The sequence below is a fragment of the Myxine glutinosa genome, chromosome 2 (genome assembly GCF_964187855.1).
Source record: "Myxine glutinosa chromosome 2, kmMyxGlut1.1, whole genome shotgun sequence".
Taxonomy (NCBI): domain Eukaryota; kingdom Metazoa; phylum Chordata; class Myxini; order Myxiniformes; family Myxinidae; genus Myxine; species Myxine glutinosa.
In genome coordinates this window covers 26,172,527-26,189,485 of record NC_136262.1, presented here as the reverse complement: position 1 = coordinate 26,189,485, position 16,959 = coordinate 26,172,527, and the positions used below count along the sequence as shown (strand labels likewise).

The following is a 16,959-nucleotide window of genomic DNA, read 5'->3' as shown; positions in this document are numbered from 1 at the left end:
AATTAGTAAAGAAGATATATAAATAAATGTGTACATCATACAGTTTGCTGCCTCCTTCCTTGGCGCTCAGCATTTTAAAAGGATAGAGCATGGAAAAACGACCATAGGTTGGCAGCCACTGCACAGGCTTGACAGGCTTAATGGCCTCCTGCATTGAATTTCCTTGTAAGGGAATTCATATTATGAGATCAACTTTTATAACGCCCCACGTAATTGTGCCACTGCACAAACCTGCGGTAAAATATCACATTTGATTCACACTGTTGTTCCACCTTCGACAATGCCCCCATTTTCAAAACGTAGACACACAACGGCTCATGAAAAGAGCTAAATACACTCCAAACCTTTCTGCATTTTACTGTGATTTTGGCTCGAGGCTTTTGGCCCTTACAGTGATGGTCGTGTATTCAGTGACAGAGAAATAAACCTTCCCTCCCCTTTTAAAAACACCAGATCCACCTCAAACTACTAAAATATATCTTAACCTTCAATTGTATGCGAACGCATTATCGAGCATCTTTTACCAAAAGGAGACGCGCCCATCCATGTGTGTATGTGTGTGTATCCATCACGCTTCGTTATAAAGGATTCCTGCTGTCATAGAATAATAAAAATCGTAATATATAATACGTAATGTATGACATATTCCGTAATATATAATATGACACGTAATGTCATAGAATAATAATAATCAATAATAAATCGATTTGTCCTTGTCACACACACAACCTGTCCAACAAGTTTCGTCCAAATCCGTCCACAACTTTTTGAGATATCCTACAATGTATCGTTTTTGGTCCCATCTCCCAATGGTGAAAAAATCACTTTAAAAATTAAATAATTCTCATATCCGAATCCATATTCAGATCTATTACCAAAATCGAATCGCATCGTCCTTGTCAGACACCCAACTGGTCCTCCAAGTTTTATGCAAATCCAGCCACAACTTTTTGAGATATCCTGCTGTATATCGTTTTGGCCCGATCTCCCAATGGTGAAGAATCACTTAAAAATTCTAGTAGCCGGATCCGAATCCGGATCTTCACCAAAATCTTATCATTTCGTCCTTGTCACATACGTTACATCTCTGCCAAATTTCGTCCGAATCCGTCCACATTTTGAGATATTTTGTTCACAAACGGACAGACAGACAAACGGACAGACAGACAGGGGTGAAAACACAACCTCCATCTTTGGTGGCGGAGGTAAAAAGGTAAGATTCATGGTGCGCACTTACTTCTCGTTTTTCCAGAGTTTTTCAACACGGAATATATCCAGCTTCATTGTGTCTCCTGGCAACGGTAATTTGTAGGATGGGCGGCTCGTTTGGCGGCTTGAGCCTTTTCTCTGCGGTAGCTCGGGCACCAAGTAAACACAGTCCCCTGTGAACGGAGAAAATGTCAGACAAAAGATGGACATCGACAAGATATAGTAAAGCCAATGCCGACAGTGTAAAATCAGCCTTGGCTCGACAAGATGGTACAAAGGCGAACGAGGGAGATGTATGATGACCTGTAAAGGTATTGGAGAATCTTGTGTAGCTTAAGGCTGCGTGAGCAGTTGTTACAGGTGAAATAAACCGAAAAGGTCTTCTTGAGACCATAGCCAAGAACGTTTCCTAATTTTATATGTCTACAGAACATATATTAAATTGAAGCATCACAATGAAAAAGCAGTGGAAATAACTGATTTACCAAGTTCCTTCAGGTTGTGTCTGACCTCTGGTGACATCCATGATCACATTTCTCCAAACATCCCTATCCTGCACTGCTTCCCAAAATCTCTGGCAGAGACGCTTTGGCTGAAGCCTTTACCCCATCCATCTATCATATCTGCCGCTTCCTCTTCTTCACTCAACCATATCCAGCATGTGTCCAAAGTATGACAGTTTGTGTGTTCGCATCAGTGCTTCTAATGTACATGGAGGCCTAATTTCGTCAATCACCGATTTGTTTGCTCTTGTTCAGTTGATGAAATTTTAAACATTCATCTCCAACGCCACATTTTAAAACTGTCAATCTTCTTCTTCACTGTCCATGAATCACATCCATACATTACAACTGTAAATACCAGAGCATTCATCAGCATCCTCTCGGTTTGTTTTGTCACATCTTCAACTTTCCAGATCCTTATCAATCCTGACATTGCTCTTCTCCCCAATGCCAATCATCTCTTAATTTATCCTCCACATTCTCCACTCACTTCAATTGTAGAACCCAGGAGGATGAAACTTTCCACTATTTCCATGTGACCGCCTCCCAATGCAAACACGTCGATCTTCTCGGATGACAAGATTTTAGTCTTTTTTAGGTTTAACTAGCTTTTTCACTTTCCTTCTTCACTGTCTGCAGCAGTTTCATCAAGTCTTCTTCACTTTCTCCCACCAGTGTAGTATCGTCAACATACCTCAGGTTGTTCATACATCTTCCTCTAATCCTGACACCAGCCTCTGTCATCCAAGTTTGATTTCCTCATGATGCACTTGAACAGATTGAACAAGGAAGGGGAGCGACTTCACCCCTGTCCGACGCTTTTCCCAATTCCAAATCATTCTATCTCGCCATACTCTGTTGTGTACTTGTTTTGTGTACAGGCTTATCAGACATATCAGGTGCTCAGACATCCCCATTTCTCTCAGCAGAATCCACATCAATTCAAGATCAACACAATAAAAAGCTCTGCTATAATCTACAAAAGATAAACCCTTCTTTGATATTCCCTTGCTTTTTCCATGATCCACCTCAGATTTGTGATTTGATCTCCAGTACCTACCAAGCATACTTCCTCTTCTGAAACCTGTTTGTCCAACGGGAATTTCTCGCTTAACGAAGTCTTCCATGCTGTGTTGAATGATATTTAGTAATATCTTGTAGCATGTGAAAAATCAAGGCAATTAATTGGTTATTTCAACATTCTCTTGCATCTCCTCTATTTGGCATTGGTATGTACACTGACTGCTTCCACCTTCTAGGCCAAACAATCCTACTCCAGGTCTGTATACAGATAGCTGTTCAAATTGTGATTGCCTCCTTCATAACTACCTTAAAGAGTTATATTGGAATTTAATCGGTACCTGGTGTTTTATCACTTGCCAGCTCTTTCAGGGCTCTGCGTACCTCAACCAATCATTTCTAAAACTACTCTCCTAATGAGTGTGGACCTCGTGCATATCCTGAACCGCAGGCATCAGTGTGGTTTTAAATGGCGAGTGCACTTTCCATGGAAGAGATTTTCAGGGGCTGGTCTCTGAGCCCAAGTGCGATGTACAGGTCACAGCATTTCAGCGACAGCCTCGCAACACCCCCAAGAGAGCTCTCGATCAAATGATGTATGGTTGCCATTACAGAGCCAAAAAGAGGGCTTTTCACGGGGTGACACAATCTCTGTTAAGATATATACGGTGGCCACCTCATCGGTTTTCTGTACTCTTGTGGGAATGAGCAGCAAACAAAAGGTTTTGTTGTGACTTCTCTCAACATCCAATTTATTGCAAGTAAATTTTAACATTTGATGACAGAGGAGAAAACTATGAAGGCTTCCAAGAAGTAACACCTAGAGTTGAAAGGAAGAACCATGAGACGATTTCAAATTTAGAATTTTTGAAGCCAACTTAAAAACAATAATAAAAAGGTATTTTTTCTTGTTGAAATCGTTATTTGTCTCAGTTACTAAGGACGCCATCCTGGTTGCTAGGAATGATTCACAGGATTTCATCAGAAGTGTTCAAATCACAATCGACATTGCTTAGAACCTTTATATACAGGTAATGCACAAAAATATGGAAACATCTGGATAAATGAGGGACACGGACACAAAGTATATTGAAAGAAACGGCTTCCACACGTGTGGCCCATGTGTTAATCAAGCAAATAACATCCCAACATGCTTAGGATCATGTATAAAAATACTGCACATGCCTGGTTGTCTATAAGTATGGCTAGCATGGCTGCAAGAGGAGACCTCAGTGACTTTGAAAGAGGAATGATTGTTTGGGCGCATTTGGCAGGAGCTTCAGTAACAAAGACAGCTTAACTTGCTGATGTTCCACGAGTTACGGTGTCTAAGGTGATGTCGGCATGGAACTCCGAGGGAAAGACTTCATCAGCAAAGGGCAACAGTGGACGGAAGCGCATACTCCACTACTCCAGGATCAGCATATCTGTGCATTAATTTGAAGTGCAAGGCAAAGCAGGTGAACAACTGTAGATCAATTGAGTGTAAATTTCAACCTGGGACACAAGCAGCCAGTTTCATAAAAAACGTAGAGCGGGATACCATAGTCGTGTTGCAATGCAGAAACCGCTCATCGTACCTGGCAATTTGTGAGTCCAGTGGTGCAAAGAGCACAGGCAAGGGACTACCGAGCAGTGGGGAAATGTGATATGGTCAGATGAATCCTCCTTCACCATGTTCTCGACAAATGGACGAGCGCACGTGTGGCGCCAACCTAAATAACTTTACAACCCTGAGTGCTTGGTTCTAACAGTGAAGGGTTCTGGTGGTTCTGTAAAGATGTGGGGCACATTTTCCTGGAATGCTTTGGGTGCAGTCATTCCCTTAGAAGGCAAAGTCAATGCCAATTGCTACTTAATGGTGCTGAGTGATAATCTTCACCCCATGTTGCGGCATTTCTTTTCCTGCCAGAGGCGTCTTCCAGGATGGCAATTCCACATTCACAGAGTAGGTGTAGTCGCCCAATGGTTTGATGAGCATGATACTGATGTTATCCATATGCGATGGCCTTCTCAGACACCAGATCTGAACCCAATGGCGCATTTGCGTTATATTCAGTAATGATGCCCGGGACTGCATTTTCCACATGCATCAAACAGGTGTAGGTTGATTGACTTTCGCGTGCAAGAATGGTGCCGCATTCCTCCTCCAGAATTCAAGACGCTGGTGGAATCTATGCCATGGTGCATACAATACAAGCTGTTCTGCCCGCTCATGGTGGCCCAATGCACTCTTAAGTGATTTTACATTGGTGTTTCCATTTTTTTGGCCACTACCTGAACCACCTTTCTCCAACACAATCCACCAACTCCCATGTGTCAAAGAATGGTAAATTTTGATTGGCCCATGTTGGCGATTTTATTTGAGAGATATTTATTTGCAAATTTGAAGCATTCCAGTCTGTCAATGGTGTGTCTGAAGTTTCTCATCGATTGGTTCAACAATTGTGGAGATCTTTGTTTAAAAACTAGAACAATGCGACTGTGTCGCCAATATGCCTCTGCAAAGTCCCACAACGGTAGATGCCCTCATTCATTGTCCTAAAAATAAACAAGTTTGATATAAATCCCTTCATCTGTTTTCAAGAATCACATTTTCACCAGCCATGACAGGTTTCACATCAATCGCTGAAGCAGTTTCAGAGAAGGGAATTTTTTAAATATCGGCTATCAAGCTAATATGGCTGCCATACCACATGACATACGACCTTAAATAAATGTACATTTTGCATATGTATGGGTGGGGGGATCACGTTTGTGAAGTTTTGTGTTGACCGTATAAGGTTCGTTTTTATATCCAAGATGGCTGCCAAACCACGTGACCTACGACATCATCATTATCAAACTATATGCAACAGTGGTGTTTCATGATATTTGTAAAATTTCACATCAATAGGGTAAGCGGTTTCAGAGATATCATTATTTAATATTTTCTTTCAATCCAATATGGCTGCCAAACCATGTGACCTTATGATGTCATAAATTTAATATTTCAATACAAATGGGTCATAGATCATGTGCATGCAATTTCAGATTTTTAGGATAAGGAATTCGATTAAAACATTTTTGGCTGGTATACCACTTCACCTATGATGTCATCATTATCATCCTTTTGTTCCACATTGTGAGTACTTGACAATGTGCCAAGTTTCAAATTTTCCACCCAACCTGTACATTAAATTTCGTCCGAATACATCAACAACTTTTTGAGATATCCTGTTCACAGTCAAACAGACAGACATGGTCTTCAATATAATAAATAATAACCACATTTAGAGGCCATTTTTTTCCCCGCAAAGCGGGGGTTGGCCTTTTTCGGGGACCGTGGTTGTTGTTGTTTTTCGGTCCCCTTTTTGAAGCAATGTTTTTACGGCCGGATGCCCTTCCTGCCGCCAACCCTTTTTGTCGCCTTTTACGACAAGCAGGGAATTACCAGTGAACTGGTACTTAATTAGCCGACCTCGGAGGGATGACAGGCTGAGTCAACCCCCATGGCGTTACTTCAGCGATCGACCGGGATTCGAACCCAGGATCCTGGGATCCGAAGCTGGCACCCTAGCCGCTAGCCCAACACCAGGGTCTTCAATGTTGAGCTCAAAATGATGAACACCAAGTGCTGGTTTAACCAAACCAAGTTGTCAAAGGCCTGGCCAAGCAACAATGCACATGTTGAAAAGTGACAACAATTGGATCATTAAATGCAATTACTGTGCAAATTCTCATCTATTTTTGGTCTTTTTTTTTTACAAAGTGTGCCAAATAATAGCAAAGCCGAACCCTCCCCCACAACCTTCCCAGGGGCAACTTGTATAACGACCATTAGAAGGGCAGAGTATGTGTACAGAGGCAAGAAAGAATGCCCTCCATAGGGTCTGAAATGGCAGTGTCAGGATGTTATTCACTCAGGCCGTTTGGGAAGTGCTGCCGCACTGGCAGAGCCGGCATGTTCTCGAGCTGAAATTACTCTAATTACATGCATATTAACCAGGCTTGCTGCGGTGCTGTTTGGTGGGTGCAACTTTGCCCTTTCCCATTAGCATGCAGAAAGCAAAATCCCACTAATGCCACGGCTGCGTGGGGCGTCTTTCATGTAGCGGTGAAGGTGCTAAATTTAACGGGCACCACCGGGAGATCAGCAGCCTACGGGCAGCACTAAGTTACCGTGCACTGGCAGAGAGGTAACAAAGAGGATCTCGAATGTTTAACTCCTTTCGGCACTCATGCGCGTTTTATTTCTGGATTGAAGACAGATAGATATAAATTACTTGCCATCACGAGCGACTGTCCGTGTGCGGCTTTCCTCTGTACACATACTATGCCCACTGTCCTGCAAGAATACCACAACCCCAATTTCAGTTCAGTAAACTCGGAAAAGAACGACGGAAAGAAGATAAAAAAACACCATGTATTGCACGTCAAAAGCGAAGACGACATGCAAGCTACGCAGGGAGGGCAAAGGGGCGGTGAGTCAGGAAGACAAAAGGCCGAGGGCAGACAGAGAGAGAGATAGGCACAGTCGATTAACCTTCAGGGCAAGAAAGGAAGCAATCATGGTTGGTAGATAAAGAAACAAACAATGTTGCTTGTACTGTCTTTATATATACAACAACAACAACAACAACATGCATTTTAAGGCAATTTTCCCTGCTAGAGCGGGGGTTAGCCCATGACAATCTTCTCCATTTTGCCCTATTTTCTGCATCTCTCCTTGTTAACCCCCTTGCCCGCATTTCTTCTTCCACCATCTTTAGCCAAGTCTTTCTCGGTCTTCCCCGTCCTCTACTTCCTTCTACATTAACTTCCATCACTCTTCTCAACCAGTCACTTTCATCCTTCCTCAATACATGACCAAACCATCTCAACCTGTTCCTCTTCACAGCATCAATCACAGGCAATATTCCCATCATCTTTCTCAATTCATCATTTGTCCTCCTCTCTCTCAACGATACTCCGCACATCCATCGAACCATTCGCATTTCCACCCTTTCCAGCCTTCGTTGCTGCTCTACGTTCATTACCCATGTCTCGCTCCCATAAATCATAACACTTCTCACACATGCAGCATACAACTTTCCCTTCAGCTTCAGCGACACTCTCCTCCTCATCAGCACGCCACTCAGTTCCCGAAACTTCTTTCATGCACATCTCACTCGAGCAACCGTTGCCGAGTCTGGTCCACCTTCTCCATTCAGCATGTCTCCGAGGTAGCAAAATGTTTTCACACCTTCCAGCTTCACGCCATCTCCAAGATCCAACTCAACATTTCCTCCATCTGCAGCTCCCTCTGCGCACACCTTACATTTGAATGTAGCTGCCACACTGGTTAATGACCCTCTCAGACCACTACATTTTTGATGAACCCACTCAGCGCACATTGTACACTGAATGGAGTTCACTCCGACACCCTTCCTGCACACAGCACACGGCCACTTCCCAGTTCTTTCCACCTCACCACATGCTTTACCACTTGCCATCACCTTTGTCTTTCCGATATTCACCTTCAGACCTTTTGTCTCCATACATTCCTTCCACTTGTTCATCTTTTCCTTCAGTCCATCCATACTTTCCGCAATCAACACCAGATCATCTGCATACAACAACTCCCACGGTAAACCCTCCTTTACGTTCTGAGCCAGCACCTCCATCACAGCTACAAATAGTAGTGGACTTAGTACCGACCCCTGATGCACTCCCACCTTCACCTCAAACTCACCACTGTTCCCGTCCCTCGTCCTTACAGCTGTGCGTGCTCTTTTGTACATTGCCATCACTACTCTGATCAACCATTCCTCCACTCCTAACTTCCTCAATGCCCATGTCAATACTTTGCGTGGAACCCTATCGAATGCTTTCTCCAGATCAACAAACCCAAAAAACAACTTCTTCCTCTTATCCATGTACTTCTCCTGCAACTGCCTCACAATGAAAAGCGCATCTGTCGTTCCTCTTCCTGGCATAAATCCAAACTGCATTTCGTCGATCTTCACTTTCTTCCTTATCCTCCTTTCCAACACCCTTTCCAATACCTTCATTCCATGCTCCAATAACTTTATCGCTCGGTACGAGCCACACTCCAGAGGGTCACCTTTCCCCTTGTATAGAGGGACGAGGGTACTCAGTTCCCAATCCACTGGAATGCGGCCTTCTTTCACCACCAGATTACAGATCTCTGTCATTCTCTTCACACCCCAACTTCCTGCTGCCTTCAACATATCTCCCACAACTCCCGTCGGCCCTCCCGCTTTTCCACTCTTCATTGCTTTTATCGCTTCCTCAACTTCCTTCTCAGTTATCTTCTCTGCCGGTCCTAAAACTGGGTTACTCTCTATGTTGTCATCCCATTCATTCTCTGTATTCAACAGCATTTCCATATATCTTTTCCATCTTCCTTTAATTCCATCTGGGTCGACAACGATTTGTCCCACTTCATCCTTCAAGCAACTCACCCCCATCACATCACACCTCTCTTTCGCTATGTGCTTTGCAATCCTGAATACTGCTTTCTGACCCTCTTCCGAATCCAAGCGTTCTCCGAACATTTTCCTACATGCCTCCTGCGCCTTTGCTACCTCTTTCTTTGCAGCCTTCCTGGCTGCCTTATAACTTTCATGCTCTGCTGTTTCTGCTCCCGTACCCTTCGCCTTCTGCCACTCTTTGAACTTCTTCCTCTTCTCGTCAATCCTCTTTCCAACTTCAACATCCCACCACCATGTTTCTGAGTGCCTCGGTGGTCCTTTTGTCCATCCACATACCTCACCAACGGCTCCCAACAGACTAGCTTTCATTGACATCCAACCACTTTCAAGCTCAACCACATCATCCTCTACCCTACTCAGCCTCTCTTTTAATGCCTCCCTTACTGTCACCTCTTTCAACCTCCACACCTTCATTCTCGGTTGGTACTTCACCCGCCGAGCTCTCCTCGCACCTTTCACCCTTATGTCGCAGACAACCAAGTGGTGCTGTGAAACAGCCTCCTCCCCCGGGATCACCTTTGTGTCCCGGAGGTGCCCCCTATCTCGCCTACGCACCATCAGGTAGTCAACGGTTGTCGTCGACCCACCTGACGTGTATGTAACAAGCTTATTGTCCTCTTTCTGGAACTGAGTATTACAAATCAACAAATCAGCTCCATCAGCAAACTCCAAAATCCTTTCACCTTCTCCATTTCTCACACCATATCCGTAACCCCCATGAACTCCCTCAAAACCGTCCATACTCCTTCCCACATGTCCATTTAGGTCTCCTCCCACCACAACAACTTCCTCATCTTTCACGTTTTCCATCAGCTTCTCTATCGCACACCAGAACTTGTCCTTCTCTTCATCGCTTCGACCAACCTGCGGAGCATATCCCGAGATGACGTTCACCAAGAGCTTTCCAATCATCATTTTCACCATCATCAACCTATCACTCACTCTAGTCACACTCACCACACTGTCTACAAACTCCTCAGAAAACAGGACACCAACACCATTCACGCCCTCCGGGCACCCTTGCCACACAAACTTGTATTTCTGTGCCTGCCTACCCTTCACCATTCTCACACCACTTCCCTTCCATCTCGTCTCTTGCACACAACATATGTCCACTCTTCTTCTGACCAATACTTCCACCACTTCTCCTGATCTCCCTGTCATTGTCCCTACATTCCATGTCCCAAACCTCAGAAACCGATCTCCACTTCGGGCTGTACCCTGCCCATATGTAGTTGTGATTGTCATGGTTCTCTTTTTGAGGCAATGTTTTTATGGCCGGATGCCCTTCCTGACGCCAACCCTCTTAGTCGTCTCTTACGACACGCAGGGATACGGTGTACCTATTCTGACCAGGGTACACACTGGGAAACGTTTAAAACATGTAAATTCTGGGGGGGGGGGGGGGGGGGGGGGCGTCAGCATCACGGCTGCGGTTTAAACATATTCCAACAATATCCAAACAAAACCATGAAAAAAAAAAAAAAAAAAAATCCGGGAAAAGTCTCCAAGCAAGAACGTGGATTTGAGAAGGAAGGAGCAGAGGCGGAAGAAAACGAGATACAGGGGGCGGGGCACAAGCCGAGATGAGGAGGAGAGCGAACAAGCACGTGTCTGGGAGGAGAGAAAGAATCAATATATAATTCTTTGTCTCGGGAGGTGAGGTGAGGTGAGGTGAGGGGGAGAAAACAAAATATAAGTGTGTGTATATACGATCTTGATCTTGTGTATCTTGATCTTGATGATCTTGATGATCTTGTGTATATATACGGTGTGTGTGTATGTATATATATATATATATATATATATATATATATATATATATATATATATCTCCCGTCGGTATATATATATATATATATATATATATATCAGTGTCTGTCTTGTGTTGTGTTGTCTTGTCACTAAACTACTTTCTCAAACTTTTGTGAAATCGTACCAAACTTCTGGAATGCACATATCTCTCCCGTCGGTATGTCCTAAGGGTATTGTTTTGAAAAATTTCCCCATTTTTTTTTTTTTTTTTGAATTTTTTCAGGGAATTTTATTTTTTTTCAACTTAAGTTTTCAACTTCAATTGTTTATAAAATGTGATATCACGTATATTACAAATACATTTGTGCAAAATAATTGTTTGAATTATGATTGGTTTAAACCATGACAAAACGGCAACTCGGGTACAGTCATTTATCTATACTAGGGCATGCCCGTACTATATATATATCTAAAATTATATCCCCCCCCTCTATTTACATGAAATGGTTTGGTCCATTCGCAAAGGCAAAGCGAACGGCTTGCGAGTACGGTGACAAATGACAATCCCCCCCCTCTATTTACATGAAATGGTTTGGTCCATTCGCAAAGCCAAAGCGAACGGCAGTTACGAATCGCAGTTACGATGAATCGCAAAGTAGTTTTAATTCGTTTTAAAACATAGTTTAACGGCAACATAGTTTGCCAACGTGAAATAAATGAATACGCTCTCAAATGTGCCGTCCGAGGCAGAGTCTGTTCGCCACGTTCGGCACACGTGATAGCTCGCTGCTCTCTGATTGGTTGAATCGTTTTTTGGACATAGCTCGGTAACTACTTGTCCGATTAATATGAAACCTTGAAAAGGCACATCCTCAGGTCCCCAGCAATATACCTGGCAAGTTTAAAGTATATCGGACCCGTGGTTGTCGAGAAACAGCGGTCACAGACACACAGACATACAGAGATTACTGGAATTATAGATAGACTAGGGCATGCCCGTACTATATCTATATCTAAAATTATATCCCCCCCCCTCTATTTACATGAAATGGTTTGGTCCAAAGCGAACGGCTTGCGAGTGGTGACAATCCCCCCCCTCTATTTACATGCAATGGTTTGGTCCAAAGCGAACGGCTTCCGGAGTTTGGTAAAGAAATCGCCATCGCGTGCACAAACGCGCAGGAAAGCGAATGAATCGCAAATTCGTTTTTATTAGTTGTAAAACATAGTTTAACGCCAACATAGTTTGCAAACGTGAAATAAATGAATACGCTCTCAAATGTGCCATCCGAGGCAGAGTGTGCCCGCCACGTTCGGCACACGCGATCGTTCGCTGCTCTCTGATTGGTTGAATCGTTTTTTGGACATAGCTCGGTAAGTAATTGTCCGATTAATATGAAACCTTGAAAAGGCACATCCTCGGGTCCCCAGCAATATACCTGGCAAGTTAAAAGTATATCGGACCCGTGGTTGTCGAGAAACAGCGGTCACAGACAAACGTACAGACAGAGATTACTGGAATTATAGATAGATATCTACACATCTGGGCAGTGTCTGTGTTCTCACTTAACGACTCCCTCAAACTTTTGTTTCCGTGGTTGTGAAGTGTTTTTAATAACGTTGTGGTGGTTTTGAATCACGCGGTGGTGAGGTACTTTGAATTATGTGGTGGTGAGGTGTTTTTAAATCACATGGTGGTGAGGTGTTTTTAAATCACATGGTGGTGAGGTGTTTTAAAATCACATGGTGGTGAGGTGTTTATAATTACGTGGTGGTGAGGTATTTTTAATTACATGGTGGTGAGGCGTTTTGAATTACGTGGTGGTGAGGTATTTATAATTACGTGGTGGTGAGATGTTTTGAATTACTTGGTGGTGAGGTGTTTTTAAATGATGTGGTGGTGAGGTGTTTTTAATTTTGTGGCTGTGAGGTGTTTTTATTACGTGTTTTATGGTTGTGAGGTGTTTTTAATTTTGTGATGGTGAGGTATTTTTAATTTTGTGGTGGTGAGGTGTTTTTATTACGTGTTTTATGGCTGTGAGGTGTTTTCAATTTTGTGATGGTGAGGTGTTTTTAATTTCGTGGAGGTGAGGTGTTTTTATTACGTGTTTGATGGCTGTGAGGTGTTTTCAATTTTGTGATGGTGAGGTGTTTTTAATTTTGTGGTGGTGAGGTGTTTTCATTACGTGTTATATGGCTGTGAGGTGTTTTAAATAACTTGGTGGTGAGGTGTTTTAAATTACTTGGTGGTGAGGTGTTTTGAATTACGTGGTGGTGAGGTGTAATCGTCCCAAACTTCCAGTCTGCACCTACCCCACCCTTATGTATGTGCTGAGGGGTTCTTTCTTGAAAAAAAAAACATTCAACCTAAATCTTCAACCTAAATTGCCTATAAAATGTAATATCACAAACACAACAAATACATTTGTGCAAAATAATTGTTTGTATTATGATTGGTGTAAATCATGACAACACAGCAATTCAGGTACAGTCATTATCCTCACCTAAATTAAGCCCGTTCCTCAGTAACGATGCTTGGTGAGGCGACCGCAGCGAGCCGAGCTAGTATATATATATATATATATATATATATATATATATATATATATATATATATATATATATATATATAGACTATATATATATAGACTATATATATAGACTATATATAGACTATATATATATATGTATGTAAGTATATATATATATATACACAGGGTGAGCCAGAAATATGGTCATTTTAGAAATTTGTGTGAAGGAAATAAAAAATTGTATTTCAAAATAAATTCATTCATGATATTGAAGTGCATAACATGCATTTTTATTATTATTATTTTTTACTGATTTAATTCTATTTTTTGCAGACAGAACACTTGAGTAACCATGTGGAACTGGTCGGGTGAAGAACGCGCTTTCGCTATCAAAGCTTTTTACAAGAATAATGATAGTGCAACTGCTGCACAAAGTCAATTCAAACTCCATTTCAATGTTCAACGTCATGGAAATGTGTCGTCTGTTCGTGCTATCAAGTTATGGGTTCAGAAGTTTGAGAGGACAGGTTCAACTTTAAAAGAGAAACCGCCAGGAGCACCCAAATCAGTAAGAATGGCACAAACCATTGAGCGTGTAAGGGAGTCAGTTTTGAGAAGTCCGCATCGCTCCAGCCGAAAGCATGCATCAGCCTTACGAATTTCTCACACGTCACTACACCGCATATTGCATAAGGATTTAAACTTTTATCCCCATAAAATTCAAACTGTCCAGGAATTAAGCCAAGATTATGGGATTGCCCACAATAATTTTTGTGAGGGAATGCTTTCATTTATGGACGAAAATGAAAACCAAAACATTGCTAACAATTTGCTCATGTCTGATGAAGCACATTTTCATCTGTGTGGCGATGTCAACAAGCAAAATACTCGTTTTGTGGCAGCCGAAAACGCAAGAGAAATGCACACGAAACGGTTACACAGTCCCAAAGTCACAGTGTGGTGTGCACTTTCGTCGTTCGGCATCATAAGACCTTACTTCTTTGAGAACGATAACGGAAATGCCGTCACTGTTACTGCAGCTTGATATACCGATATGGTTTCTAACTTCCTCTCCAGAGAATTAAACAGATTTGCAAAAGTTTTTTTTTTTTTTTTTTTGAAAACTGAATCGAGGCTCGTGAAAGAGCTGACATTTACTTCACAAACAAATCAACCAGACAAACAAAATAAATAAAAAGAGGGAGCGGACAAGAGAAGGGGAAGCACACAAACACTTGAGAGCACACAACATTTAAGAGCAGGGAGATGTGTGGGAGGGAGAGGGCTTGGGGGGAGGAGGCGTGGGAAGGGTGGGGGGGGGGGGGGGTGGGAGAAGTATAAAACACAAGGACACCAAGGACTTCCAGGACAGAAGTTGGTATTTCAAAAAAGTGGAATTGGGGTGAAATTAGCAGGGATAGAAAAGATCAAGGTTTTGGATGGGGGAAGATAAGAGATGGTGGTGAACAGCTGTTTTAAAGACCTGGAGGGTGGAGTGGGATTGAAGAGAGTGAGGGAGTTTGTTCCAGAGGCGGGAGAAAAGAGGAATGAAGGAGTGAAGGTGAGCAGAGAGTCTTGATTTTGGCAGTTTAACCATAAGAGGGTTGCAGGCAGATCTTGTGCGACCTGTAGGAATATTTGCGGGACAGAGCCAGAGAGAGCTGGGGGGGGGGGGGGGGGAGGGGGGGGGGGCAAGGCCAGAGAGGAGTCGGTAGAAGACGGAAAGACCACCAACCTGCCTGCGGTGAGTGAGTGAGAGGCCCTTGGAGTTAGCTTCATCGAGTTAGCCAATGACGTGGTTTCAGCAAGATAGTGCAACCTCCCACACTGCCAGAGTGTCCATGACTACTGTAAGGGCGCTCTTTCCAAAGCATGTCATTTCCAGAAACGGCGATATTCCATGGCCAGCGAGGTCACCCGATTTGACTGCATGTGATTATTTCTTGTGGTCATATCTAAAGGACAAAGTGTATGTTAACCGTTCACAAACTCTACATGAACTTAAGGAAAACATTAGACGCGAAATCAATGATATTGACGTGGCCATGTTGCAGAACGTCATGAATAATTGGTGTCCACGATTGGAGGAATGTGTCAGACGAAATGGTGCGCATCTCCTAGATGTTCTTTTCCACAAATAAATGGCATGTTATGTGCTTCACTTTCTTGTAAGAATTTGTTTTGAAATAAAACTTTTTATTACCTTTACACGAATGTTAAAAATAACCATATTTCTGGCTCACCCTGTATGTGTGTGTGTGTATATATATATATATATGACTGGCTCTGGCAAAAGCAGACACTTGGGGGCAAAATCAAAATTGAGATTTTGATATCATCTGATTCCCCATGCTTTTCTCTTTCATTTGATATATACATTAAGTATAATTGGATGAAAATTAACGAAGTTATGGTATTCTAATGACAATTATATTTTCGTTTAAACAATGGGGATAATTAGGTTCAAAGTACACAACACAGTTCACATGCACAAGTTCACAATTAAGTTACACGCACAATGTGCACACATAGAGCTTTTCATTCATACCAAACATGTATGTCAGGGATCTCCTTCGAATTACGATGTGTGGCTCGTAGTAAAACATCGAAATTTTGCCATCTTCGTGTCTTTTTGAGCACATTTTGAGAATGACATTTGAGATTATTCGTTGAATTTCACAACTTTTCTGTTGTTTCTTGGAAAAAGATTTTGGTGCATAATAATCTTGAGAAGTTACTCTTTCTATCCATATAAAAATCTCAATTTGGTCCCTGTGGTCATATTTTGACTCTCTTCGGCTTTTTCTCGCTAAGAGAAATGGCCCCAAGTGTCTGCTTTTGCCAGAGCCAGATATATATATATATGTGTGTATATATATATATATATATATATATATATATATATATATATATATATATATATATATATATATATATATATATATATATATATATATATATATATATATTGCCAGAGCTAGAGGGGTTCTTTTTTGAATTTTTTATATTTTTTCAACCCAAATCTTCATCCTAAATTGCTCATAAAAATGTAATATAACCAAAGCTTTCACAATGAAACCAAAATTAAAAAAACTACACAAAATTAAATTACACGAGCCTCGATCTTGTACACACACACAAAAAAAATAATCACAAACAATACAAATAAATTTGTGCAAAATAATTGTTTGTATTATGATTGGGGTAAATCATGACAATACAGCAACTCAGGTACAGTAATTATCCTCAGCGAAAACAAGCCAGTTCCTCTGTAACAACGCATATAAGCTAGTATATATATATACATATACTGTATATATATATATATATATATATATATATATATATATATATATATATATATATATATATATATATATATATACACACGAGTGGGGTCACCCGTGGGAATCCCACGGGCATGGACGTGTGTGACATTTCGACATATTGAGTTAGATGCTGCAC

General features: G+C 41.9%; 1 protein-coding gene across 1 annotated transcript in view; it reads right to left on the bottom strand.

The window, feature by feature from the left end:
- Nucleotides 1-16,959, bottom strand: part of LOC137421979 (histone-lysine N-methyltransferase ASH1L) — a 328,014-nt gene that overhangs the window by 36,829 nt on the left and 274,226 nt on the right. The window contains exon 21 of the mRNA XM_078773027.1: nt 1,238-1,382. Coding sequence (XP_078629153.1) covers nt 1,238-1,382 — 145 coding nt within the window. The remainder of the gene's footprint in view (nt 1-1,237; nt 1,383-16,959) is intronic.